Genomic DNA, 27662 nt, shown 5'->3' on the forward strand with positions numbered 1-27662 from the left:
TGGAGGGCTGGGCCTGGCTGAGTCGCTGTTCCTAATGGACCTTAAAGGATTACACTTGGACAACCTCTCATGCTTCTACAAGGGACTTTTCAAGGTGTGGGGGCTTTTCCGGAAAGAGAGAACGGAGAACTGTGCCTCTTTATTCTGGCTCCTCAAAGAGCCGGTGGTCCACGGGACTCGTTTTCTGTGTGGAATAGGGCCTTCTCTACAGCAGAGACTCTGTGAAGAGAAGATCCTCACACTGGGACATGTGCTGGAGATGTGTGGCCCTCGCCTGGACAACGCTGCGGGCCTGGCGGCACGTTTGGGCATCAGGTCAGTCCGAGTGACCGGCCTCCTGCTGAGTGGGTGGAAACAGCAGCTCAGCGACCCAGAACTGGCACTGGCTGTTGCTTTCTGTAACGGACTTACTGAACCAAATGAAAATGACTCTTTTCCAGAGATACTTTGTGTTCCTGACGTCACATGTCACGTGTGAAGGTTTAATAATGTCACTGATTTTAAGTTTAGCACCATGTCCAACAAAAGGATGTATTATTTAATGACAAAAGTGCTAAACCAGAGCAGACTGCAGGGCCGAGTGGACACCCGGTGGAGAGCCCACCTGGCCCTGACTGAGACTCAGAGGCCTGAGTGGAGAGCGCTTTACAAGCCCCCGCTGACAAAGAGGCTGGGGGATCTACAGTGGAGGATTCTGCACGGCGCGGTTGCTGTCAATGCCTTTGTCTCAGTGATCAACCCGGCTGTTTCTGACACCTGTCCGTTCTGTGACCAAAGGGAAACCATCTTCCACTGTTTCTCAGAATGTGATCGACTCCTTTGTCTCTTTCAGTTACTGACCCAGATGTTTGTTTTGTTTGGTGAGGTTTTTTCCCCTCAAGTGTTCATCCTTGGTTACAGGTACACCCAGAGACAAAAGGGTAAATGTCAGCTCCTGAACTTTTTGTTGGGCCAGGCCAAAATGGCCATCTACCTCAGCAGGAGAAATAAAGTTGGGGAGTCGATGGCCTGTAATGCTGTGCTGATTTTTAAATGCATGGTGAGAGCGAGGGTCAAAACTGATTTCAATTATTTTCGTCTGACAGAAAATGTGGGGGAGTTTCAGAATATGTGGTGCTTAAAAAATGCTTTGGTTTCAGTGGAGAATGATGAGCTGGTTTTCAATCAATTCCTGAATTGAAGTTGTTTTGAATTGTTTTTTTTGTTTTTTTTGTTTTTTGTTTCTAACGTGGAGTGTTTAATTTATTTGTGAATAAAAGTGGTTTGAAAAATCAAAATCTCTCTCCCTCTCTCTCTCTCTCTCTCTCTCTCTCTCTCTCTCTCTCTCTCTCTCTCTCTCTCTCACACCATAAGTCTTATTTCTAATTGTGTATATAGTATATATTTCAATAAACCATAAAAAAGACATCTCTAGCAGCGTTTCTTTGTCAAACACTTCATGAAACTGACATTTTGACACGGTGACCATCTCCCCCAAGAAGAAGGTTTTTGTGAGTAGTGAATTTTTTCATGTGGGCTCTTTAATGTAGGCTGATGCACTTCATTTCAATTGTTGAAACTGCACAAACATACAATCTTCTTTAGTATATGCTTCCAGACACCAATTGCAGTTCTCTTTCTTTCCTTTGCCTGTCTTTGCATATCTCTCTCTCTCTCTCTCTCTCTCTCTCTCTCTCTCTCTCTCTCTCTCTCTCTCTCTCTCTCTCTCTCTCTCTCTCTCTCTCTCTCTCTCTCTCTCTCTCTCTCTCTGTGTATATATATATATATATATATATATAAAAAATGGCGCTTGGCCCTTGGGTGATCAAAAGTGCCCGGGCCCTTTTCAGATGCCAGTCCAGCCCTGTTGACAGCTGTGCTGTTTCTGTCAAATCAAACATACAACTAAAGCTACTTTCACGTTTGTGTCAGTTTCACACAAAGCGGCATGCATACCAAGTGTTACAGAAATGCTGATTTTGTTGGGAAATTGAGGTTCACAGAAATGACGTCAGCCTTGACTGGCCCCAGGTGGTCACAAAGAGTAATGCAACCAAAACAGTCAACATGTTTCCTCTCCTTAAGGATTGCTTACTGGATTTGGAGCAATGCAGCCACAGCGCTTTGCTGATATTGCTTTCTTTGCTTCCATTAACTCATGTTTAAATGATTTGATTATTTGCTCATGCAGTTTTCTCTACAACTTCATTTCATTGTGCAATCCTGTTATTGTGTAATGTCAAAAACTCTTGAATCTTTAAACATTAGAAACAATGAGCCCACTGTTATGGAGATTCCTCCCCCACAAGAATTCAAGATAAAAATGTGTGTGAGATGCATTTAATGTGTTCACCCACGAAGAACTGCGATATTACACCCACTGCAGCACATTCCGAGAGTAAGGCACAGTGTTCTCTGAGTTACAATGATCCTCTGTACAAGCTTTGAAACATGAAGTTATACTTCTGTTTTAAATCTGTTACCCTTTAACCTTTATTTATTTAGAAGAGTTCCTGAAAGAAGGCTTGATCACATACTGCAACGTTGACTTTGATTAAATGTCTTATGTCAACACATTTCACATAACTGTATCCGGTTAGTTGAAAGCAATAATATGACATTGAACCTATTATTTGTATTTGAAGTAATTATTATTGCTTTCAACTAACCTGATACAGTTATGTGAAATGTGTTGAGCTATTACATTTAATCAAAGTCAAGGTTTCAGATTTTCAGTGCTGTTAGACATAAACTGCCCATCACACCCACAGACTGAGGAGCTCGCCACGGAGCACTGTCAGTGGAGCGGTCGGAGTTTAAAGCCTTGCTTTTTTACTCCCCCAGTCCCCGAAATCGTACAGCTTCAGAAAAACCAAAGAAGACATCGTTAACCTAAAGAATATCTTCAAACATAAAGCAGTAACCACTCGACACTCTGCTGTACATATCCTGCCATCATGGAACTCAATATGCTGTAAAAATCTGAGCTATCGTTTTAAGCTAATAGGTGATCTATCTAATAATAATAATAATAATACATTTTATTTGAAGGTGGCTTTCTCGGCACTCAAGGACACCGTACATGATACACACACAAAGACAATAAAAGGAATCAACAATGCAAGGAAAAAATAAAAACAATAGACGGTGACAGAGGAATTGATATCAAGTGGAATAAGCAGTTTGGAACAGATGTGTTTTGAGCTGTGTTTTGAAATGGGGGAATGAATCCATGTTTCTGAGTTGGGGTGGTAATGAGTTCCAGAGACGGGGAGCAGAGTGGCTGAATGCTCTGCTCCCAGTGACCGGGCAGACAAGCAGCATATTCGTTATTCACAAACAGGCTTTCAATGACTAGGTGAACTTATTGTTGCTAAATGACAATGACAACAAATTTCTAGGAACGGGCAAAGAGAATGGTTCTGGTGCCTTTCATTTCACCCTCTACACTCCATCTCAATACATACATACATACATACATACGTACGTACAGACAGACAGACAGACAGACAGACAGACAGACAGACAGACAGACAGACAGACAGACAGACAGACAGACAGACAGACAGACAGACAGACAGACACACACACACACACACACACACACACACACACACACACACACACACACACACACACACACACACACACACACACACACACACACACACACATACATACACACCTAATTGTACTTACTGTGGTAATTACAATAGTTAAGGATAATAATATTACAAGTTTTTTTGTTTTTTTTACTTTATTGTTTTTCACAGACATTCACATAAAAACAACAACATACATTGAGATAATTACATAACCGCACCTTCGATAATTGTTCTTGTCCTCCAAAAGGACATACATTTTGTTGATGTTATCAATTTTCATAATGTTATCAATGTTCACGCTGTACAAACATTATGAAACAGTTTTTATGTGATGAATATGGATCTATTGTACGACCTTCTCCGGTAAGTCACATCTCCTCTCATCACAGTCACCTCTTCCTTCCCCTGATTGTTCCACCTGTGTAATCATCCCAATCATTCTCACCTGTGCCCCACTGTCATCCCTCCCTATGTGTGTGTCCCCATTCCCCTTGTTGCCAGTTCGTTGTTGTCCCTCCTGTTGAGCGTTCCAGATGTTTTTTCATAGTGATTTATCGTGTTCCTGACCTTGCTATGCTTCCTGGCCCATCTTTGCCTACTCCTCATCTGTTTTGGGAGCCTGTCTGTTGGATCCACTGTGTACCGACCTTTTGCTAAGTAAATACTTTTGAGTTTTGCTGTTGAGTCCGTTGCCTGAGTTTACTACTTAGTATCAAGTTGTTAATCTCTTGTTCCCAACATTGTTTCATTCTCCCTTTGTACCAACAAAGTACAATTATGAACTTATTATTTTATTACTTGATTCATACATCCAATTAGTAGTGTGTAACCGATGCTTCATGTGTTCACTGTATCCTTTTCCTTTTGCCATACGGTGCTGCAGACACCAGAACCTTCATCAAATCTTCTGGACTACCTTATTTTTTTGCCTCTTGATTCATACAACATGTACAGTAAAGCGCAGGGTGTATGTTAAAGTTGTACCAAAGCTTTTATTGTTACTTAAGGGAAGACAGTATAGTTCTATTACATCATGACTCGGGTATAATCCAATGCTTTCAGCAACATTTGATCATCATTGAATGTCTGGGTTAGGGAGGATGGAATAAATGAGGTTACATTAAATTAAAAAAAACCTGTAGATGATAATCAGACATATTTTTTCTTTTTCTTTTCTTTTTACCATTCAGTAATACAGTACAGTCACGTGTTGTAACAATTAGCCCTTTTTCACATGAAATGGAACATTTAGCCACTGTCCTAGCTTCTGCTCACTTGCAACTTCCAGATACACTCAGGAGATGCTAGCAGTGCTGTAAGCAGATATGCAGATGTGTCAGAGGTGAATATAAAAACACAACCAAAGTAACCACCTTTTTAATTATGGATCTGAATCAACCAGTACAATCAATAGTTAAAAAATAATAGAAAATAAACTGTGAGGGACGCTTGTTTAACAAACCAGCATGTCTATGCCCTCATTAGTATTTGGGGAATGGAGGCGAATCAGAGAAAGCCGGGGTCAGATGTGTTCAAGCAAATATATTTGTGATACACACTGCAAAACTGCGCAGCAATACAATTATAAAATAAAATAAAATGATCACAATTCACACAGCGGAGAGTTGAATGTGCTTAAACCGGTTGTTCTGTGGCATATTAGCCAGATTGATTACTTCAACACATAAAAATGTCATTTTTGGTCCTACAGTGCCATAGCCTTTGAGTGCTTACATATCTGAAATGTTTCGGTTTGTAAATACAGTAAAAACACAAGGGAGTTCCTTCTTGTTTAAATTAAATGAGGGCGACCGTGTCTGCGGGGGAGTGCTGTCGTCTTTGAACCAGAGAGTTGTGGGTTCGATCCCAGCCTGGGCCGTCAACATGTGGATGTGTCCTCAGGCAAGATACTGAACCCCGAGTTGCTCCCCGGCCAACAGTGTGTGAGTGTGTGTGAATGTTAGTTCCTAGAGTAAGTGCACTGCTCTGTATGAGGGAGGGGTGAATGACTTGTAAATCTGTGAAGTGCTTTGATGGGTCGCAAAGACCTGATAAAGAGATAAGTACAGTCCATCTACCATTTGATCAGGACATGGAGAGTACAATATTCCTGCAGCAGTTTAAGGTTTTTAAAAACATTTATACACCAACATAGTCCCCTCATGATTAGTAAATCATGAGTATGTGTATTAAAGAGTTAAGGTTAGGCAGAACCTGTAACATGTACTTCCTCACAGCATGGGCTCCAGGTATTAAGCTGTTATGAGAGATAGATCCCAAAATAATCTTTAGGATGTATGATCAGTCAAAACCACTGCTGTTACTTAGATCCTGTACCATCAGAAGTCCTTATCCCAACCAGACAGCTCATCAGGAGGTTCCTCTGTGTCAGGAGGAAACATGTCGAAGTGACTGTGATCCATCGGCCCTTTCAGCTGTGGAACCAAGAGAGGAAGTCATAAGGTCAGTGCATTTTGTCAGCGCCGGTTCAGTCACAGTGTCCTCATTGGTAGAGCTGAATCCCTTCAGTCAACACACCCTTATCAAGGAAATGTGGCTAGTTCAGTTTGCATACTCACAGTTTTCCTTAAAATGCATATTTATAAGTCACACGGGAGGGACAGTTTGATTTCTTTCATGCAGCCATGACTGTAACTCAGTACCTTAACCCTTTGATACACAACATGGGTCAAAAGTGACCTGAGTGAGTTTTAATTGTAAATATCTTTGCAATGAATTACTTGAATAATTCAGAATTCCAGGTATTCCTCAATTGACTTGTTTTTGGTCATCACAATGCCTTATTTTCATTTCTACTTTCTTACTTTTCTAAACAAAAGTCACTTTTGTATCACTACCCCTCTAAGGGACAATATGGGTAAAAAATGATCCGTATTGACCTACAATGTTATTTCATGCATGGCTGAGGGTTTCTTTGCTGTATTTCTGGAAATCAATGTATTTCATCATTTAATATTCCAATTATTCATTAAATGCCTTGTTTCTGATTAACATAAATCATTATTTTCATTGTCCCTTTCTTAATTTATGAACTGAAACAGTTTTTGTGTGCCAAGTGCAATAACAATAAAAAATACATACTATAATAATCATTTTGTTAAAAATAATTGATTGAGCAGTGGTTTGGATCAAGAACTTTTGATTTATAAATGTTTGCGGTTAGGAACATGTTTCCTGTGTACTACTTTTCACATACCACACTTCATGCCATGTCACAACTCAACAGGCTGCTTTTGCACTTCTGATTCATATAAGTCTTATTGTATCCTTTTTTTTTACCTAAGAAAACTATTTAATATATTGTGAAAAATAACTGTACTTAATATTTGAAGATTATTTGATCTTTCTTGACCCTCCAAATTGAGGGAGAAGTATAGCTCAGAATGTGGATTCAGTGGCAACGTGACCTACTGTATGTGTCGAAGAAGGGGAGGCTGTTGTCCTCCTGAGCACCATGCATGATGACAGAGCAGTGGATGCCAACAGCGTGAAGAAGAAACCAGAAGTGATCCAGTACTTAAACAATTCATCGATGAACAAAATCAGGAGTAGAAACAATGGATCAGATGGTTCGCACCTACACATGTAAACAGAGAGCAAGGAGGTGGACCAATGTGCTGGATGTTACCCACCGTGGAAGACACAACCACTGACGCAACTGGATTATGCTTACACTGATGCAGATCTGCCACTATGGTAGCCTTTCGGTTCGGACAGAATTGGAATAGCTATTAAACTGATTTTCCAAACCAGTCTGTGGGATAAATTCTGTTCCCATGAAGCATTGAGTGTTCATCAAGGAGCTGGGCAAAGAGCTTGTCATGCCACACATGAAAAGGCACATGGAGGGCAAGTGATTGTCATTCGTGAGGCATGTGTGCACTGTGATGGTCATTTTGTGATAGTACTGGATCACTTCTGGTTTCTTCTTCACACTGTTGTAATCCACTGCTCTGTCATCATGCATTGTGCTCAGGAGAAACAGCCTTCCCCTTCCCACATAGCTCACCATGGTCATGTTGCCACTGAATCCCCATTCTGAGCTATGCTTGTGGAAAGCAGTCAACAGTAAACATTTACAAATCAAAGGTTCTTGGTCCAAATCACTGCTCAATCAATTCTTTTTAACAAAATTATTTTTTATAGTAGGCATTTTTTTCATTTTTATCGCACTTGGCACACATGGATGATTTTTGACCCATGTGTGTAAACCTGATGTAGTGATACAAAAACTGTTTCAGTTCATAAATTAGAAAGGGACAAGGAAAATAATGATTTATGTTAATCATAAACAAGATATTTAATGAATAATTGGAATATTAAATGATTAAATACATTGATTTCCAAAATTATAACAAAGAAAACCCTCAGCCATGCATGAAATAACATTGTAGGTCAATACGGGTCATTTAGACGGGGTATGCATAGCTTGTGTATCAAAGGGTAAAGTAAGTCTAGAGACAATGTGTCAGAGTCTTGCACTTTGTACGTTCCATACATATCAGCATCCTCACCTTCATTTAATCTCAATTTTACATTATCGGTCACACATAATATTGTTAACAGCATGGTTGATCACATTCTTGTAAATTCTATTGAATGGCAGGTGGTTTTCTCAGATTGTTCCAGAACAGTCTGTCAGTGCTCTTCCACATTAGATAACACAGCTCATGATCTCACCTCTCTCTTCAATGGGGACAGCAGCTTGTGACGCCTCAAACCTTCCCAGTTGAAGCCCTGGAACCACCTTTAAGACAGATAGAACAAAAAGAACCTCAGGGTTTGTTTTAAATAAAACAGACTGTTACCTGAAACCCCATTATTAATGGTTGGAATATAATTAGAAACCACATAATACACCTACTAGTTTCAACCAGAGGTTATAACCTAATCATGATTTTATGCTTTTGTTTTCAGTCTTTATTCATCTTCCACTCTATATTTTTCTGCAATATAGCTGATAAAACAATTAAATCAACTTAACATCACAGTTTTTAATTTATACAAAACTTAATTCAATTATGAGCAATCAAGTGGAAGCTTCTTACTTGTTTTTTTTAATGTCAATGATGCCATTCTTTTTGTTTCCCAGCCTCTCGACTGGGTTTAGCCTAATAGGAAGAGAAAGACACTTTATATTAGCCTAATGTCCAATTTATTAACCCTGGGGATTCTCTATTTAAAAGAAAGATACTTCCAGGAACTCTAACGCACTTATATGATAACATTTGTATAACATTTGTCTTAATCAGCAGCATCAAAAACATACAAGCTGCAAGAACATTTGCTAGAAAGGTGAGACAGGTAATATTCTGAATGATATTGCCTTGTCTCCCCCCAGCAGCTACACAGTGGTTTCTAATTGTCTGTTTAAATGACAGAGCCGTATCGTCCTGATATCAGACAGTGTTTCTTGATTCACCGTACTTGCAGAGTCTCCTGATAAGGTCGTCTGGATGCTTCCCTATTCTTTTAGGGAAGTCAACCTTCTCAATGCCATGGAGGACCATGGTGTAGATCATTATTGGGTCTGTGCCTGCAAAGGGGGGGCTGGAAAAAAAACCAAAAGAAACTGATTTTCTGTTTATTGGAAAGTCAAGTTATCATTACACTAAGAAAAGAATGAGTTTAACATTTCGGTAAACATGTTTGTTTTTCTTTCTTTCTAAGAGGGTATGAGAACTAAATTCATCTCAGGTAACATGCATGTTTTTACACTTTAAACAGAGCCAGGGAAGCTGTTTCCAAGCCAAGCTAATGAAATCCTGAGACTTATATTTAATGTTTTAATGTTAATATTTAAAGCTTTTCTGCGCCAAGAAGTCCCATAGGCTACTCTACCTGCCTGACTGACTTACTTGCCAGTGAGAAGTTCAAATATGAGGATTCCTAAGGACCAGCAATCAGCTCCGAAGTCATGACCTTTGTTCATAATGACTTCGGGGGCCACATACTCCGGAGTCCCACAGAATGTCCAGGTCTTCTTTCCAAGACCGATCTTTTTAGCAAAGCCAAAATCTGCCTGAGGAAACACAGAGGAAGTTAGAATATATGTTAATTATTTAGATACACATTGCCTAACACTCTTTATGTGACATTATTCAAACATATTTAAAACAAGTGGCTTACCATTTTGACATAACCCTCAGCATCCAGCAGAAGGTTTTCAGGTTTCAGGTCTCTGTAGATGATGCCCAAAGTGTGGAGGTAATCAAAAGCCTCTAAGACACAACCAGTACAGAACCTGGCTGTTGGCGCATCAAAATAACTCCTGGTAGGTTAAGAAAAGAACAATGCATGTATGGAATCGAGTAAACACATAAGGGACCGTTAGGAAAACTACCAGGGACTTGTGTTCTGCTTCTGAAGCCCTACACGCTGCTCCCCAGGAAATATATATAAGATCACATAGCAGAAGCACAGGGCAATAGTCTTCTTCCAAACATAATGTTATGTTGTGTATAGTTTGTTATTTACAACTCCAAGTGCATCACGGTTGCATCAGAGAACATTCAAACAGTTGTGGTGAGAATTAGTAGGCTGGTTTTTGCTATTTTGCGAACCTGTCTGATGCATCTTTTTAATCTCTGCCAAATTCAATGTCATCACTGATCAAGATTCAAGATTCAAGAAGCTTTATTTATCCCGAGGGAAATTGAGGTCCATGAAATTAATCTGAAATGTAACACTGTCTGGCCTCCAGATGTAGGTACATGTGGAGAAATATATAGCAACTCATTTAAGGTGCATTCCCAAACCAACCCCTCAGTTTTTGGGTTCAATTCTCACCTTGCAGTCATGCCAGGATGTTCTCCGGGGGGTGTCAGTACACTGTGTGACGGGTGTGCAACTATAGTCTATTGGAGCAACAGCCTGAGACACAGCCTGTTTTCGCCCCCAAAACTGTCTATAGTACTCATCTACTTGTGGTCTCATGTTCCCAGTTAAGTATTCTATTACAGTGTGAGTAGAGCACCAGAAATATGAAGCATGTCGCTGTAAACAAAATTCCCCTGAGGCTGACCAGAAGACAGCAAATCTCAGAAAGTACGAAACAATTTTCCCTACTTCCCAATAATTTTGTGGAGGCATTTGTTTTGTGTGCATGCATACAGATGCTCCGCTCTCCTAAACATTCAAATTAAATTGACTTATTACTTCTATTGTTTTTGAGAAAACTAATCCTTTAAGTTACACCTTCAAGAAAAATCTGCATATTTTCATTTGAAGTGGTTGATCATGTAGCAAAAGAACATACACTCACATGTCCCGCAACACGGTCCACAGCTCTCCACCAAGACACACTTCCAGCAGCATGTAGACAAACTTATCGTCCCGAAAGGTTCGGAACAAGCTGAAATACAGCCAACAGACTCTTTGTTAACTCCTGTTCTCGTTAAAAACATCCCTCACCAGCTAGCTGATCAACAATAAGTAAACATTAATTAATAAGCGAACAGAAATGAGGCACCAAAATATAAAAAAGTATAGTCCCTGTTAATATTCTGTACATTTAAGGTGCACATTTAGTCAAAGCTGCATCCATGCTTTGTATTAGTATTGATGTCTTGTATTGGTAATGCAAATCCAAATAATAATATTGATAAATAATGGATGTCATAAACCCAGGACATGCCTCTGATTCACCTGTAATGACTTACGAGGGGTTACAGAGGGAGGATGCAGACCACAAATACTGCTACTGCAGCTCTTCAGATAATTGTTGTTCTATGAACTTTACAAGACATGAAGACAGACTTTAAAGGTCTCCTATTATGCTATATTTGAACAATATATTATTGACCATATCTATACAAAACTTGTCTGTGAAGTGTTTTGCTCAAAATACCAAACAGATTCCCCATTGTAGCATGCCTCATCCCCCTCTATTTCAGCCCTGTTCCTGAAGTGCTGATTCTGTGACTGTAGCTTTAAATGTTGCTGCTGGCCACGCCCCTTTTGAGCATCATGATCTCTGTCTAAAGAGAGAAGTTTCTAACGGAGAAACTCAGCTAAACGCTGCCGTGATTAAACCCCATATTATGTTCAAAACACATCCAGCATTATTTCTGAAACACTTATCAGTGTTTACCACTAGAACAGAGACATTATATGTATTATACAACAACTCTAAGTCCCGCCTGCAGGCATCCTGCTGAATACACAGACACACAGAGGTGCTGCGGAGGGGATTTAGCTCGCAACTGTATATGGGGGACGATAGGTTGGGAAGTGTCACGTGGGCGGGACCCCCGTTTTTAGAGATTTAAAGTTGGGTAAGGAGGAAAAGAGAGAAGGTTGTATTTTCTGACGCTTTGTGAGTCTCCTTACACACTGGGGACACATATTTACTGTATGTATACAAGACATCAAAAAGAGCATTTTGAGTGATAGGGGACCTTTAAATTTCACTGATAATGAAAAAATCTGGACTGATAGAATAGGAGTAAGGAGGAGTGTTGTATTAGTGCAGCAGAGTGAACGTCACATGATGGCTGAACTTTCCTCTGAATGACAGTCAACACACTGCTCACACAAGCCTTTGTTCTGTGAGGTCATAGTCCAGATAAATCTCAGTGCAGTACATGGACCCGGGTCAGCAGCATTCTCGCAGCAGGTTTCTTAGCAACTCCACAGAGAAGCTCACCCCCCCCCCCCCCCCCCCCCCATTAGATCTTCTCCTTTCAATATACAGGAGGTTTGTGTTGCCTAAAATCCTCCAGCCTCTTCTCTTGAACCTTACTGTGCTTCCCCCAGCTCAGATAGCAGACAACAACTGCACATCTTTACAAACGCTGTGGTTACCAGAGACACCTGCATCAAGGTTTCAAGGTTTCAAGGTTCAGGTGGATGTGTGGGTCTCACCTGATGATGAACGCGGAGTTGGTCTGCTGAAGGATGTTTTTCTCAGAGTAGATGTGCTCCTGCTGTCTGGTGTCTACAATGTGCTTCTTCTTAATGCACTTCAGAGCAAACGTGGTGTCCTCGTCCTTCAGCTTTACCTGAGAGGCAACAGAGAGCAGCAGACCTTCAGTCATAAAGACTGTCTCTGTAACAGCCTCCTGAGGAAAAATACTTTGAGTACAGTGAAGAGACTCAGGAAATCTCAAGTCTTTCTGATAGTTATCTAGAATGGCTTAATGCTACATTTCACCTGAATAATTGATCTTTTTCCATAAAGTAGATAAGGTGTTTTATTACTCACCCTGTCGTATCCTCTGACTCAACCTGCCATGAGCTCACAAACCCTGCCCCTTTAATTTGACTGATATATTTTAATAATATTCTTACTTTAGGTACTTGAGTTTTAATAAATAACGAAAACAGGGTTTGCAGTCCAAACATTATCCAGCTAAATAAATCACAGTATAGGGAATAGTAGTGTTACTGAAGCTAACCAGCTCCACTCGTCCAAATCCTCCCATGCCTAGAGTCGCTATGACCTCCAGATCCTGGAAAGGCAGGAGGGAAATCTTCTCCCTCAGCCTCCTCAGCTCCTGGGCCTCTGCAGAGTCAATATGAGGGGAGTGGGGCCTAAGAGAGGAACAACGGGGGACATACGGTCACATTTGGGCCCCCATTTGCTTTTAGGCCCACACTGACTCTGTCTAAGGTGCACTCACAGGGCATTTCTCCTCTCATCACTCCTGGAAAGCTCATCCACATATTCTTTCAGGTACGCCTGAAGCTCCTCATAGGTTCCCACCATTTGGTTGAAATTGCTAGAGGGGGTGACAGGGGGACATGAACACCTTCAGTTTAGTGTGTGTGTGTGTGTGTGTGTGTGTGTGTGTGTGTGTGTGTGTGTGTGTGTGTGTGTGTGTGTGTGTGTGTGTGTGTGTGTGTGTGTGCGTGTGTGTGTGTGTGGGTGTGTGTGTGTGTGTGTGTGTGTGTGTGTGTGTGTGTGTGTGTGTGTGTGTGTGTGTGTGTGTGTGTGTGTGTGTGTGTGTGTGCAATACTATCTATAAAAACAATATTACTTTTAACTGCCACCTCACTCTGTACAGCAGGTTGTTGTTGAACCTCATGTTCTGATAAAGCTACTTCAAATGATGAGAGTACAAATGGACTGAATTGGAAAGCACAGCACATTGTCCCACAATCACATCACCAGGACGGAGCTGCCATCCATGGAGGGCCTCTACTCCCAGCGGCTCAGGAAGAAAGCCCACAGGATTATCAAAGACCCCCATCTGTCTGCTGCCGTCTGGCAGGCGGTACTGCAGCATCAGGACCAAAACCACCAGACTCAGAGACAGTTTCTTTCCACAGGCAATAAGACTGCTTAACGCCTGAGCTCTGTGAAGTGCCTCCACAACACAAAAAATGTATCTGGTTGCATCGCACTGTTTATTTAATTACAAACTGTATGTAATTATACTTCATAGTACAATATCTAATCTTAAATCTTACATACTGTTATTGTACATTTAATTCTACTACATGTACATGGAATCCTGCATATAGTTGATCACTTTCATTTTCATGTCAAGCATAATTTAGCTTATTGTGTCTATATTCTATTCACTATGCATTTTACACTACTTTTTAATTTTATTTTACTATTCTATTTCTATGTTATTATTATTTTGTCTTATGTCCTTTTATGACATGTGGCACTGTTGGAGGAGTGCGGGACCTAAGATTTTCAATGTCACAACTACACTGTAGCGACCTTGAACCTCAAACCACAAGGGCAGGCTACTAACTGTCTTTGGTTTGACTTTTTATTTTATAATAATAATAATTGAGTGAGCTTGTTAGTGTTCAGTCCGGCTCTTCTGTCAGTAGCTCTACTCACTGGTTCCCCATTCCCTGATTAGCTCCTTCCTGTCTACACCAGTGCATTCACTTGCAAACATTGCTTGGTCTACTTTTTGTTCCTGCAGCGTTTGGTGTCAAGGACCTCTTATTGCCAAACTTGATGTCAAGGTTTTTCAATTCAACCTCAATAGCAGAACATATTAGCAAAAAAAGATTTCACTGACAGTTTACCCATGGTTGACAAATTCATAACCTTGAACTAAATATAGTTCAAAATAAACCACTAGTGGCTAGCATTAGAAACCACCATTCTCCTAAATCCATCCTTAGTAGTGACTGGTTTCAGCAATGAAAGAGTAAACAGCAGCAATAAAACACAGTTTATGATATTGCAAATATTCATATTCACAGTTGAAGATATATTACTGTTCTTTAAATTTTCGTCTATATTAAAATGACATTTAATATGAGCTATGTTTCCAGCTGTACTCACTCTCTGTCCACAACCAGGCAGTGTGTGTCGTTCTCATTGCAGATAATGTTGGCTGAGCGAACATCCTCACTGTAAACAAACACACACACACACACAGTCATTCTGTGGAGCAGCTCTCTGACGAGTCTTACGTTATTTAGAAGAGCAAAATAATTTGTCTCTTCTGATTGTAATCACATAGTTGTTCCAGACAAAGGGAATTGGCCCAAATTGCTCACTACTGTGGAGGCTACTTAAAAGCAGTCTTATTATCTTCCAGGGTTCACTGGTTAGTTGGTAATATTATAACATGCAGTGTTGGAAGAAGTATTTAGATCCATTACTTAAGTAAACGTACAAATACTACAGCTTTAAAATACTCCAATACAAGTTAAAGTCCTGATTTCAAAATGGTACTTTATTTAAAGTACAAAAGTATTAACATCAAAATACACCTATAGCACAAAAAGTAACTCTGCACAATGACCCATTTGATAATAATATAAAATACAGACATATTATCAGCTAAATGTAGTTCAAGTGTCAAAAGTAAGAGTATGAAAACAGATCTCTTCAAATTATTATTTATTTTGGTTATTATATTATTGTTTTATCCATGTAAGAGCCTTTAAGTGTTGAAGTTATACCATATCAGAATATCATGTGTTTTAATATGTACAAATGAACTAACCTGGAGTGTTGTAATAAATGTAGTGGAGTAAAAAAATACTCAAACTGCTCACTACAGTGGACAGGTAGGCTACTTAAAAGCAGTGTTCTTATCTTCATGGGTTCACTGGTCAATTGGTAATATGTTAACACATGAGCATTGATGGCTGCCAGAAAAAAAAGGAACAGCATCAGGAGCCCGAGCTTCAGAGAGGCGCTGCTTACTGACTGTGATATGTAAGGTTTGAGGGTCTGTAATGTGTTGGGTTTCACAGTCCTCAGTCCTGTCTGTACCTGATCAGAGCTTTTTCTCCAAAGTAATCTCCAACTCCCAACGTCTTGATTTCCTGTGGTTCAGCCAGCCCCTCTGTGCTCTGAGTGACTATCACCTACAGACCAACCAAATGAGGATGAGGAGCAGAAACAACCAGAGTCCGTTTTGTTTCATCATTAGCAATATACAACTGAGACAATCATTCTTTCACTAATGGCAGTCAGTATACAAGCTGTAGAGACAATATACAGTATATGGGACCTGATGTTCAGCTTAAATCATACATAATAATGCATAACTGGACATTTTATATTAAACATATATGAATTCCTATACTTGAGATTCATATTCTACATGCAAGCTTTATGCCTCATTCATATGTCACATAGAATCAGCGTGAGTTATGAGCAGCTTTGATTCTTAAAAGGTAACTGTGGATAGGTTTTTTTTTTTTTTAAGAATTGCCCTCTGTGTATTGTAACTACTGCAGAATTTCTTTGCTGCGTATAAATAAATTGATATATATATATTATATTGATAACATTTAATTTGTTTGCGTCAAATGCTGCAAATGAACTTGAATAAATTAGATATCGAGGCATGACAGTTTGACATGTGCAGATATCTCACCTCTCCTTTTGCAATGATAAAGAAAGTGTTTCCTTCTTCACCCTCTCGAATGATATATTCCCCTTTCTGAAAATAGTCCTGAGAAGACAGAAGGTCAGTCAACCTCTTTTGAGTCTCAAACAGACACTGTATGGAACTTGATGGAAGTGTGGAAATATGCTATAAGTGGGAAATACTCACCACTTCAAGACAATCCACCACCTTGGCTAACTTCTCCTCAGGCAGTCCTCGGAGCAGGGATACACTGACAGAGACAAATACAAATTATAGTTACGGATGTTGGGATTCATCATATACAGTGAAACCGCAAAATAACAGTCATGTAGAAATGTAGGAAATGTCCGCAACTGAAACTGATCTTTAAGACTTGGTATTTGGTTTATGATGCAGGATTTTGGGATGATTTAATAATGATAAACTTGGAGTCAATGTCCTCATTATGAACAAAAGGCCGTCTTAAACCTGTACATGTGTACAGTGGTGGGAAGTAACTAAGTACATTTACTCAAGTGCACATTTAATGTACTTGCACAGTACCTGAGTATTCTCAGTCTCTGCTACTTTATACTTCTACTTCTACTACATTTTGGATGTTTTACTATTTATTCCACTTTATTTTTGTTCATATGTATTTACTAATTACTTTATACATTCAGATTTTGACAAACAAATCCCCCCAGAAAATGTTGAGTTTTTTCTGCAATGAGCACTTTTACTCATAATACTTCAAGTACATTTCATAATCATACTTTTGAAGTGTCATTCTCAATGCAGTACTTTTACCAGAAAGCGAGTATTTGTATAATGTGGTTTTACTATTTTTACTCAAGAAAACTCCACATGTTGACTGCGGACTGGGGTCAAACCCAGCCTGTAGAAAGGGGCGCGAAGTAGGGGGGTATGGACTTGGGGTTCTTCATTGGGAGTGTTCCAGAGCCAGAGAGCTGTGTGTTACCTGCACAGGAAGCTGAAGTACTCATCATGGCGCGCCTGTGTGCTCTGCATCATGATGGTCTGGAAAGTCTGGCGGTCCAGAGCCCAGATGTGAGACTGGGACACAGCTGGAGGGGAATGAACCATTAACCATATCAGTTTGTTCTTTTTATTTTATGCAGTATTTAATCCTACAACAGGCTCCGGATGTACTGTAATGAATATTATGATCATGCTGGAAGATTGTGTCCTGTATTTCTGAGCCAGACAAGAAGACTGCCATTGTGTCATGTCCTCGAACATTTTGTATAAATGTGTTATCTGAAAAGAGCCAGGCTAGGTGTTTTCTCAAGCATTCTTATTTTCATTTAACACAGGCAGAACATTCCAACTAAACTTTGATCAACTATTTCTTTAAGATAATGTGTGCAAATATTCCAAAAACCAAATGAGGAATTATCCTTGATTAGATTTCAGACAGCTAACCTTCAGGTTTCTTTCATCGGCTGCATTTGATAGCACAAATATAACAGTAAACATTTCATAGCAACATTTATTTTTTCATGTGTTATACGTTCTCCAGCTGATTTTACTGGGCTCCCAAAATAATATTTATATTGTGATTATTTAACAAGAACAAATCAAAGGCTAAGCTAAGATAAAGACAATTCAACTATCAAGTCATCATATCAAGCCATACTGAAAGCACTGAATTATTCAAAAGACGTTATTAAGGCCTCATTTAAATGTAAATTAATTTATTCAAACTGATGACTGAAATGATGTTAATTTAACACAGGCAGGCTCAATGTTTACCTGTTTATCTAAAATGTTCCTGTTGAATTGACAAATCATTTTCCATCCCATGCAAATTCAAACATATTGGGTGTACAGTTAAAGCTTATAAGCATGATAATAGTATCATATATGTAGATGGTGACACATGGATGAGCAGTTTTGAGGTATATTTAATAACTCCCAGTGAGAGGGAGGTGTCTTATATGATTTGGATATGGTTGTCAACACACAAAAAAAAAACATACACACTGAAGCACCAGGGAGTGTGTGTGATCCCAAAGGCGACACGCATAAAGGAACAGGACTGGTTTTATGTAAAGGAAACGCTGCAGGCCCTCACCTTTGACGGTGGCTGTTCTCTTACAGTTATACAGTATGGCCAGCTCTCCAAATGCAGTGCCAGGACGCATCTCCCCCAGCAGCTTCCCATTCTGAAAGACCTCCAGCAGGCCATCTGCACAGAGCAAACACACCATACAGTTAAACTCATCCACAGTTCTGTTACGGATATATTTTAGAAGGCCTGGCCATTTATTATCTCTACCATCCCTAACAGCTACAATCCCTATCATCTTTGTCATCCCTTTCAACTATCCAGCAAACTCTGAAGGGAGATGTACTCAGTTAAATAGCATTTAAAAATAAATAAATACACGTTTCAATCTTCACAATCATAATGATTGTGTGCATTGTTGTACTTGTGTGGCTCTCGTTTCATATGTATAGTCAACCTTGTTGATGTAGATGACACGTTTAATAAATTAACAAGGCATCATGATTCATGTCGATGTCACAAAGGTCAGCCAGAAAACCGCTTTATGCATGTTTATTTATAATATACCAATATGAATTGTAGTGTTGTGTGTCTTGTCTTGTTATTGGAGTGCGGTTCTTTTGTTTTGGTTTTCTGTGTGTTTCACTAATGATGCACCTGAGGACGCACCTGAAGTGGATCCCGTAATTAGGACCGATCAAATAAAGGACTCCTGGCAAAGGAGAGAGGGAAAGGGGAACGAGACGAGACATGGAACCGACGGGGTGCGGGCGTGAGGGAGATTGGAGGACAGACGTTGAAAAGCAGAGAGACGTGGGCGTTAAAGACGACATGACTGCTTGGAAAAGGAACGACGGAGCTGTTGGATCTAATGCTTTCAATAATGAGCACGTGTATCTTCATCCCCACCATACTTCTCGACCAGGAAGGGCATGCTGGTACCTGGAGGGGCACACAGACCCCGCTTCTCTCTCTCGCTCCTCGCCTATGGCCTGTAGCTGGGTAAAGCCCTGATGCCGTTTTACTTGCTTCAATCTTTGGACTATTTTATTGTGACCTTTTTTTAGTATTCAATTGGAAGAAATTCAATGTGTATTTTTACTACTGCATGTTTCTATAAATTATTAAATACATTTTTAAAACCAAAGAACTTGTCTCTGTGTGATTCAAAACAAGTGTATTTAAATTACCTGTGAAGTATCTACTTTGTGACATCTATAAATAGACTAACAGCCTTACTCAAGAAAACAAATCAAAAGACATTCTGAAACTTCACATACAATGTAAATAGTTTTATTTTTGAAAGAAAAAAACAAGCTTAACCAACTTTTTGATACAGTTCTCATGTTAAGTAAGGGATAATGTGCATCTATGCAGCATATTATCCCGCTCATTACACGGCCACTTAACAAACTAACGACTTGACGGCCAATATTAATTAAAATTATTTTATTGATTAAAAAATGTTCATATTGCTTCTGCAAAAAAATATATAACCCTGTTCCATGGCATACCAACATCTGGAACTGCTAGACATTTTTTTTTACTTAAAATGAAAGCAGCTCTCATCAAGATTTTCTGTAACTGTCCAAGTCTGTTCTGTTCCACTAACAAGTCCTTAAACACGACAGAGCGAATACCGTGTTCCTGTTAGTGTTTACTTCCTGTCAATCGTGGAAGAAGTTCTCAGATGTTGTACTTGTGTAAAAGTAGAAGTACTCAGATCTTGTACTTGAGTAAAGGGGAAGTACCAGAGTGTTGGAATGCTCTGTTACAGTACAAGTCCTGCATTCAAAATGTTCCTCAAGTAAAAGTAGAAAGTATTCTCATCAAAATGTACTTAAAGTAGCGACAGTAAAAGTAGTCATTGTTCGATTGGTCGGCAACTACAGGTATTAAATAAATGTAGTGGAAAAAGTACACTGAATTTTAGGGGATAAAAAATTGAAATACTCAAGTAAAGTAAAAATACCTCAGAATTGCACTTAAGCACAGTACTTAAGTAAATTTACTTAGTTACTTGACACCACTGCTTCCTCTTGCCATCTTCTGATGATTTATCTGAAGTCCAGCGCTTGTCTTTTAACCTCTTCCCTTCTCTCCCTTGATCCTCCTTAATAACGATGATGTTTATCAAGTAATAATAACCTCCAAATTGAACATCCACAATCGAGTATTCAACCAAGCCATGTAATAATGGTAAACAAACATATCCAATTGATGAATTCCCAAAAACACATTACATTTAAAAGGACTCATCATCCCCTGATCCCCCAGCCTCTCTAACATTCAGTGTGTCAGTGTTAGTTGCATCAGATGCTCTGCAGAGCTAACCTGCCAGGACATAGAGGTAGTTTCCAGGTTCCCCCTCCTGGATGACCAGCTGTCCCTCGGTGTAAACCTTCTCGTACATGCAGTCCACCATCTCTCTCATGTGCTGCGGCTCCAGCTTCTTCAGAAAGTCGTTGTTCATGATGGCACTGTTGATGAGTTTCTTGGTTCTGGTATTCAGGAAGAAGCAGAGATCAACCGTGCAAAAGTATATTATCCATACCAATATCACATCACTCATTTATCTCATAATCATTGGTTTAAAAATCCTTTCAGCATACAAAAGCGTCTGTCATCTAAATCTATATCTATAAATCTAATTCTAGATCTAAATGGAAGCAGCAGTGAGCACTATGGGTTGCCTTCCTTCAGTTCATCCCTTTCTTTTGCATGTCAAACAGCCAACGATGTGATCCACAGCTAATGAAAACATCGCTTCAACTTTAAAACTAGCTGGCACGAAATAGAGAATAAAAACATGTCGCTACATGTACTATTTTGAATTATATTCTGCTGTATTGTATCATGTAAGGGCTGACTTCTGTAAAATAGTTCATTTATTTGCACATCTTCATGGTTCATCCACAGGAGAGGATTCCTCTCTGAATTACTCAAAGCTGAGTTTGCTATGTAACTTGCATAAAGGGTTCCACTGATCTTCAAAAATGAGTAGTAAAATGTGGATCTTCATTCTATTTCTAATTCTAAAGTGATGTCTTCATGTTAGTCCAGGATGCATGGTAAGCGCTAACAGATGCCACTACCGATGATAGGTGATACTTTTATATTCTCGCATTTTATTTATTTATTTACAAAACCAAATGTGATCTAAACATACATGCTACATTAAAATCTTGCAATTATGGGTCCTGGTTCCAAACCACTGCATTAATGTGTGCAGTTTGAATTTATTCAGCAGATTTCCCTGAGTGGGTGTTTGTGTGCGTCTCTGATTAGCACATCACACAGATGATGTGCGGTGCGTTCAGTGGAAATGAGAATCTGAATAGATCTGAGAGCAGTAGGCAGCGTAGGTTGTGTAATTGAAGCCCATAATGACCCAGATCCTGCATCTAGATTCAGTGGCCTTTTGTTTCCCTCCATGTCTTTCTATTAGCCTGCCATGGTAATACAGCCTTTGAGATGTGTGTGTGTGTGTGTGTGTGTGTGTGTGTGTGTGTGTGTGTGTGTGTGTGTGTGTGTGTGTGTGTGTGTGTGTGTGTGTGTGTGTGTGTGTGTGTGTGTGTGTGTGTGTGTGTCACACTCTCCTACCAATGGTCTTCTGTTTTGGTTGATCACATTTATATGACAACAAGACTGTTTTTGGAGTACAAGCTTGTTGATGACGTAATAAATAATTTTCTAGATTTATAGTAGTAAGTAGTGATATTGTGAGACATTTTCTATAGTCACAGTAGCTGTTTTACCACCCACCAGGAAACACTATAGTCCTAGATTGACTTTAGGGTGTTGTTGCTACATATTTTAATATATCTTATAAAATTGAACTTTGAAACATATATTCTAGTTGCCAGCTTAGTGAACCCGGAAATATCGACTACCCCAACATGTGTTGTTAGAAATATATAGTAGTAGTGCCCAGCACATAGAAACTGCCAGATGCTAACTCATTTGCAATAACGTTATTAGCATTAAATAGCATTATAGCCTATGTAGACAATAGGATTGGCAGATTTGGACCATTTCTGAGTGGTTTTGGGAGTTATTGCATTACAGACATTTTCAGGATCCAAAATGGCATTCTCAACCAAAATTAGCATATTTGTACTCCAGGTGGGCTGATTTTGGGTTTGATTTTGAAGTTTCAGAGGTTCACAGGATCATGTGTGTTGGACAGATTGCTCATATCAGTGGAGTGCCCCTTTTAACTTACTGTGAGTCTTTGCGGACAGACTTTGCAGTGGGGGTGTGAGCAGCTCTGAACCCCCCGCAGAAGTTTGAGGTTGGTTCTGCAGAGACGCCCTCTTTAGCTTTGAGCCGGCGGTGCACCTCCACAGCCACCCTATGGAAGCGGCTGGGGCCCTGGTTGATGACACTGAAGCGGCGGTGGCTGTGGTGGCGCAGGGCCTGCGGAGAGCAGCCCAGGCTGTTGTTGTAGCCAATAGCATCCTGGAGCTTGTCGATCTGGGAGACCTTGGCCTCCAGCTCACTCTGGAGGTACTGTAACTGAAGCTCCTGGGCCCGGAACTCTTGGTCCCGACGTGCCAGCTCCTCCTCTAGCTGAGTTACCCGCAACCTGAAGAGCAATATTGGTTCGATCACTGAATACACATGAACATCATCAACACTACTGTACACCATCTACACTACAAAGACCAAATGCTTAGCTGGACCGTGCATGTCGGAAAAGTGACTATATATTAGGGGATGATACACATGGTACATGTTTCAAGGTTTCAAGGTTTCAAGGTTTTATTGGTCATATGCACAGCATATACAACGTATATGTTGGCAATGAAAATCTTATGTCCCATGCTCCTCCTACAAGTCAACATACATGGTGCAAATAAGATAAATAAAATAGTGCAAAAATAGAGAAGAATATTTTCAATATCAACAATAAAGATTTAAGGATGTGAAATATATACATTTGTGGAATACATTGAGAGTATTTAAATACTTTACACTGTTGAATGAGGAGGTATGGACAGATGCATATATTACGTATAACAGATGTATATGGCAGATATGTATAATATATATATGTGCACTATAAACAGATATGTATGGCAGATGTGTATAACATATATATATATATATGTATGTGTGTACTATAAACAGATGTGAGTAGACATTCACAGAGCTCAGGAGTTCAGCAGTCTTATAGCCTGTGGTATAAAACTGTCTCTGAGTCTGGTGGTCTTGGTCCGGATGGTGCGGTACCGTCTGCCAGACAGCAGCAGACAGAACAGATTGTTGCTGGGGTGATGGGGGTCCTTTAATATCCTACCGGCCTTCTTCCTACACCGCTGGGTGTAGAGGTCCTCCATGGATGGCAGCTCCGTCCTGGTGATGTGCTGAGCAGTTTACACCACCCTCTGTAGAGTCTTACGGTTGAGGGCGGTGCAACTGCCATACCAGGTGGTGATGCAGCCAGTCAGGATACTCTCGATGGTGCACCTATAGAAGTTGCAGAGTATCCTGGAGTCCATGTTGAACTTCCGCAGCCTGCGGAGGAAGAAGAGCCGCTGTCGAGCTGTCTTGGATATGACCCTGGTGTGATGTGTCCATGTCAGGTCCTCACTGATGTTTACCCCGAGGAACCTGAAGCTGCTGACTCTCTCCACAGGAGTCCCGTCGATGGTGATGGGTGTGTGTGCCTCTCTCTGCCTCTTCCTGTAGTCCACAATCAGCTCCTTTGTTTTGCTGACGTTGAGATGGAGGTTGTTGTCCTGGCACCAAGATGTCAGGGCTCTAACCTCCTCTCTGTACGCCGTCTCGTCGCCGTCTGTGATCAGGCCGATGATGGTCGTGTCGTCAGCAAACTTGATGATGGTGTTGGAGCTGTGTGTGGCCACGCAGTCGTGGGTGAACAGGGAGTAGAGGAGAGGGCTGAGCACACTACCCTGAGGGGCTCCGGTGTTGAGGGTCAAGGTGGAGGATGTGATGTTCCCCATCCGCACTGCCTGGGATCTGCCCGTCAGGAAGCTCATGATCCAGTCACAGAGGGCGCTGTTGAGCCCAAGGTCCCTGAGCTTAATGATGAGCTTGGAGGGCACAATGGTGTTGAATGCTGAACTGTAGTCAATGAACAGCATTCTCACATAAGTGTTCCTCTGTATATATGTATATATGTAAGGCATTTATGTTGCTAAAATATATTAGTAAGTAACATAGTAGATTGTAGCAACCTCTTACCAATTCCAGAGGTAAAATTACCTGGGCCACATTCAGAATTCAGAGGTCATCCTGCTCTAATCCAACAATAATGCAACAGCTAATCCAACAATAGGTTTTCATGATAGACCTGATATATCCATGAGGTTTTATTCTGACCTGAGGATGTCTGTGTCCAGGCATGGGGGGTCTGTGTGGATGGAGGCCAGGAAGCTGTTCTCCTCAGCCCTCGGGACTTTTATGGAACCGTTGCCCATGGCCAGGCATTGGCTGGCCACCATAGGAAGCCCTGAGTCTCTTCGCTGTGTGTCTGAGAGGAAGCTGCAGTGGGCGCACATATATCAGTCAATACAAAGTGATTCTTTATATGGAATGAAAACTCAAATGTATTTTTCAGGGTGACAAAAACACTGCCCCAAACCATGCTGACCCAGGATTTACACCTTCTACTTCTGCTCAGGTGAACAATATTATTCATTCCGCTGTTAAATACTTCAAACAAAGCTTACACCTGCTACTATCTGCTGTTTATCCCCAAACAAATAATCAGGTTTAAGAACCATGCAGCCTTGAATTTCTACTAATGTCTGTACACTGAATTATTTTTATATTTGTTGACATATTACATTTAATTAAAGTCAATGTTCAGTTTTTTCAGTGCATAGTCTACTTATCAAGAAAGAGAACAAGTTGCATGATTTACTTACAGAGACTGAGTGTTGAATATGATAATCCTGATGCTCTGAAACACTATGGTCAGAGTTTCATGCTCTCTCTAGAATCCAGTTGTGTCCTCTCTGGTTGCCGTCCATGAACACAATGACACCATCTGTGCCGGGAAGCTACAGGCTCTCTCACCACTCTGAAGATCTGCTGCTGAAGAGTGTACAGCCCCTAGTGGGCTTCTAGTGTTTCACATGCTCAGAGTGTGAGAGAGGGAGACCACTGAAATCATAATTAAAATTTGTAGAGGAACTGGCTAAATAATAACCTACTCAAAAAATGTGCAGAGAGGGGTAATATGAAGGTGATCAACTTGAATGCCCTTTCACATTGAATTGACCTCTATAGAAAATATTAAATAATATTTATTTCATGTTTTTCCATTGTGAATAATTTTCATTAAGAAAACGTAACTGTATTTTTTTTCTGACTATAAACCTACCTTTTATAAACTATAAAATGAGATGACATTTTTTTTTTAATGAAATTCACTGAAAAATGTTTTCTTGCCTATCAGGTACTTTAAAAAGATCCCCTCTGTATTTGTCCCATGCTCCTTCTTGTAAGCCTCAGTTAAACCTTACAATGCATTTCACATTGATTTTGTCAAAAATTAGATTGGCCAGAAACAATTGAAATTAGCTATTCGAATGGACTTATTAACATGCAAATATGTTTTTGTTTTTTTAATGTTTACCTGTTTATCCTTTAAAGAGGCATTCTTCTCAAAAGAAAATTGGGTTGGTCTTTAAAATCTTCTTTAAAAAATATTTTAAAACTGCTCTCAGACACAAAATATACACACTATTTAAATAATTTCAAAAGATTTCAGTGTCAATATTAGTCTTGCTTGCCTCAGTGCCTTCATTTTATCAAACTGATCCACCATTCTGACCCAATAGTGATCAGAGTGACAACAGGTCCACCCAGCTTCCTCATAGACACCCATGTTACATTTGTACGGGTCTTTCTTCAGATCAGATATTACTGAATACTCAATATTATCCATACCAATATCACATCACTCATTTACCTCATACTCATGGGTTTAGAAATCCTTTCAGCAAACAAAAGCGTCTGTCCTCTAAATCTATATCTGTAAATGTAATTCTAAATCTAAATGGAAGCAGCAGTGCGCACTATAGGTTGCCTTCCTTCAGTTCATCCCTTTCTTTTGCATGTCAAACAGCCAACGATGTGATCCACAGTTCAGCTCTTCATTCATTTGCACATCTTCATGGATCATCCTCATCATCAAAGTCCAGACTCCGGTCCGGATCCGGACCGAACCACAACTGTCTCTGGACTCTGAGCAAATTATACTTTTCATATGTAGCCTATTATCTGTAGTATCTGCGAGACATCGCCACAATGCAATGAGTCAAAATTATCCACTATGTCCACTGCAAACAGCGCTCTGCAATGCATGTCCGACTGTTCCGCCACTGTCCGTGTGTGTCTGTCAACACTTTGGTCCAATCACATTCAGCATTCCGTCAGCTTTTTTGTCCCCCACCAACAGTCTGCGAATCAGAGGCACAGTAGGGCGGGTCTTCGCGGAATGCGGGTTCCCATACAGCAAAAGGACTCGCTGCGGAGGTTTCACGGCCACCGGAACGGACCCGCAAAACGGACCCGTATCGGCGTCCACTTGTCCGGCGTGACGGATCCGCTACGAAGGCGGATTGCGGATCCGCCGTGGCTCTGCGCTGTACTCGATCTGCCCTCAAAACCTTAACTCACACATGCATCCACCACGGGCTCGCAACGGACTCAAAAATCAAAAGGCTCATCCGGTCAGGGTCCGTTTTGGACCTGTTCATTAGGTTCCCGTTTAGGGTCTACTGTACAAAAGTAATATCTTACTATACCAATATAAAATGTATATTTACATGAATGGAAAGTTTTAGGCTATGATTTCGTTTTTGTTTTGTACATTCATTTTGAGATTAGGCCTATGTCAAAACCTCTCATTTAGGCTGACATCAGATAGCAATGAAAGTAGGAATATTGGTTTATATTAAGCTAATGCATCAAACAACATTGAAATAGCCTAGTTTAGTGCTATAGGCCTACTATAGTCTATAGGCCTATGTCATTGCAAACATAAAATAGCTAGGCCTACAACTTCAATTGAAATGTTGCGCTACAAATGGAGATGCCTCTACAGGCCTACTTCTTCCATTTGCATTCTATATTCTATCCATAAACTATGCACAATTTAAATATCAGAAAATGAATACTGACGAATGACAAGAAGTGCAATAAAAACAATGATTTAATTGTTGTCTTGTAGACGTGGACGTGCCCCGATCCGCCGCCAGGTTGAAC

At 40.2% G+C, this 27662-nt stretch overlaps 1 protein-coding gene across 1 annotated transcript; it reads right to left on the reverse strand.

The window, feature by feature from the left end:
• Window positions 1-5468: 5468 nt before the first annotated feature.
• LOC134858881 (cGMP-dependent protein kinase 2) lies at window positions 5469-25399 on the reverse strand. The gene is made up of 20 exons (XM_063875079.1): window positions 25316-25399; window positions 24768-24929; window positions 22645-23007; window positions 20754-20920; window positions 18486-18599; window positions 17370-17475; window positions 16595-16658; window positions 16415-16492; window positions 15805-15899; window positions 14863-14931; window positions 13229-13327; window positions 13004-13139; window positions 12471-12607; window positions 10870-10959; window positions 9735-9876; window positions 9464-9627; window positions 9033-9155; window positions 8654-8716; window positions 8286-8352; window positions 5469-6019 (listed from the first exon to the last, which is right to left on the reverse strand). The coding sequence occupies exons 2-20, from the start codon at window positions 24887-24889 to the stop codon at window positions 5924-5926; spliced, it is 2295 nt and encodes a 764-aa protein (XP_063731149.1). The 5' UTR covers window positions 24890-24929; window positions 25316-25399; the 3' UTR covers window positions 5469-5923.
• Between the last annotated feature and the right edge of the window lie 2263 nt (window positions 25400-27662).

This window comes from Eleginops maclovinus, chromosome 22 (genome assembly GCF_036324505.1).
Source record: "Eleginops maclovinus isolate JMC-PN-2008 ecotype Puerto Natales chromosome 22, JC_Emac_rtc_rv5, whole genome shotgun sequence".
Taxonomy (NCBI): Eukaryota; Metazoa; Chordata; class Actinopteri; order Perciformes; family Eleginopidae; genus Eleginops; species Eleginops maclovinus.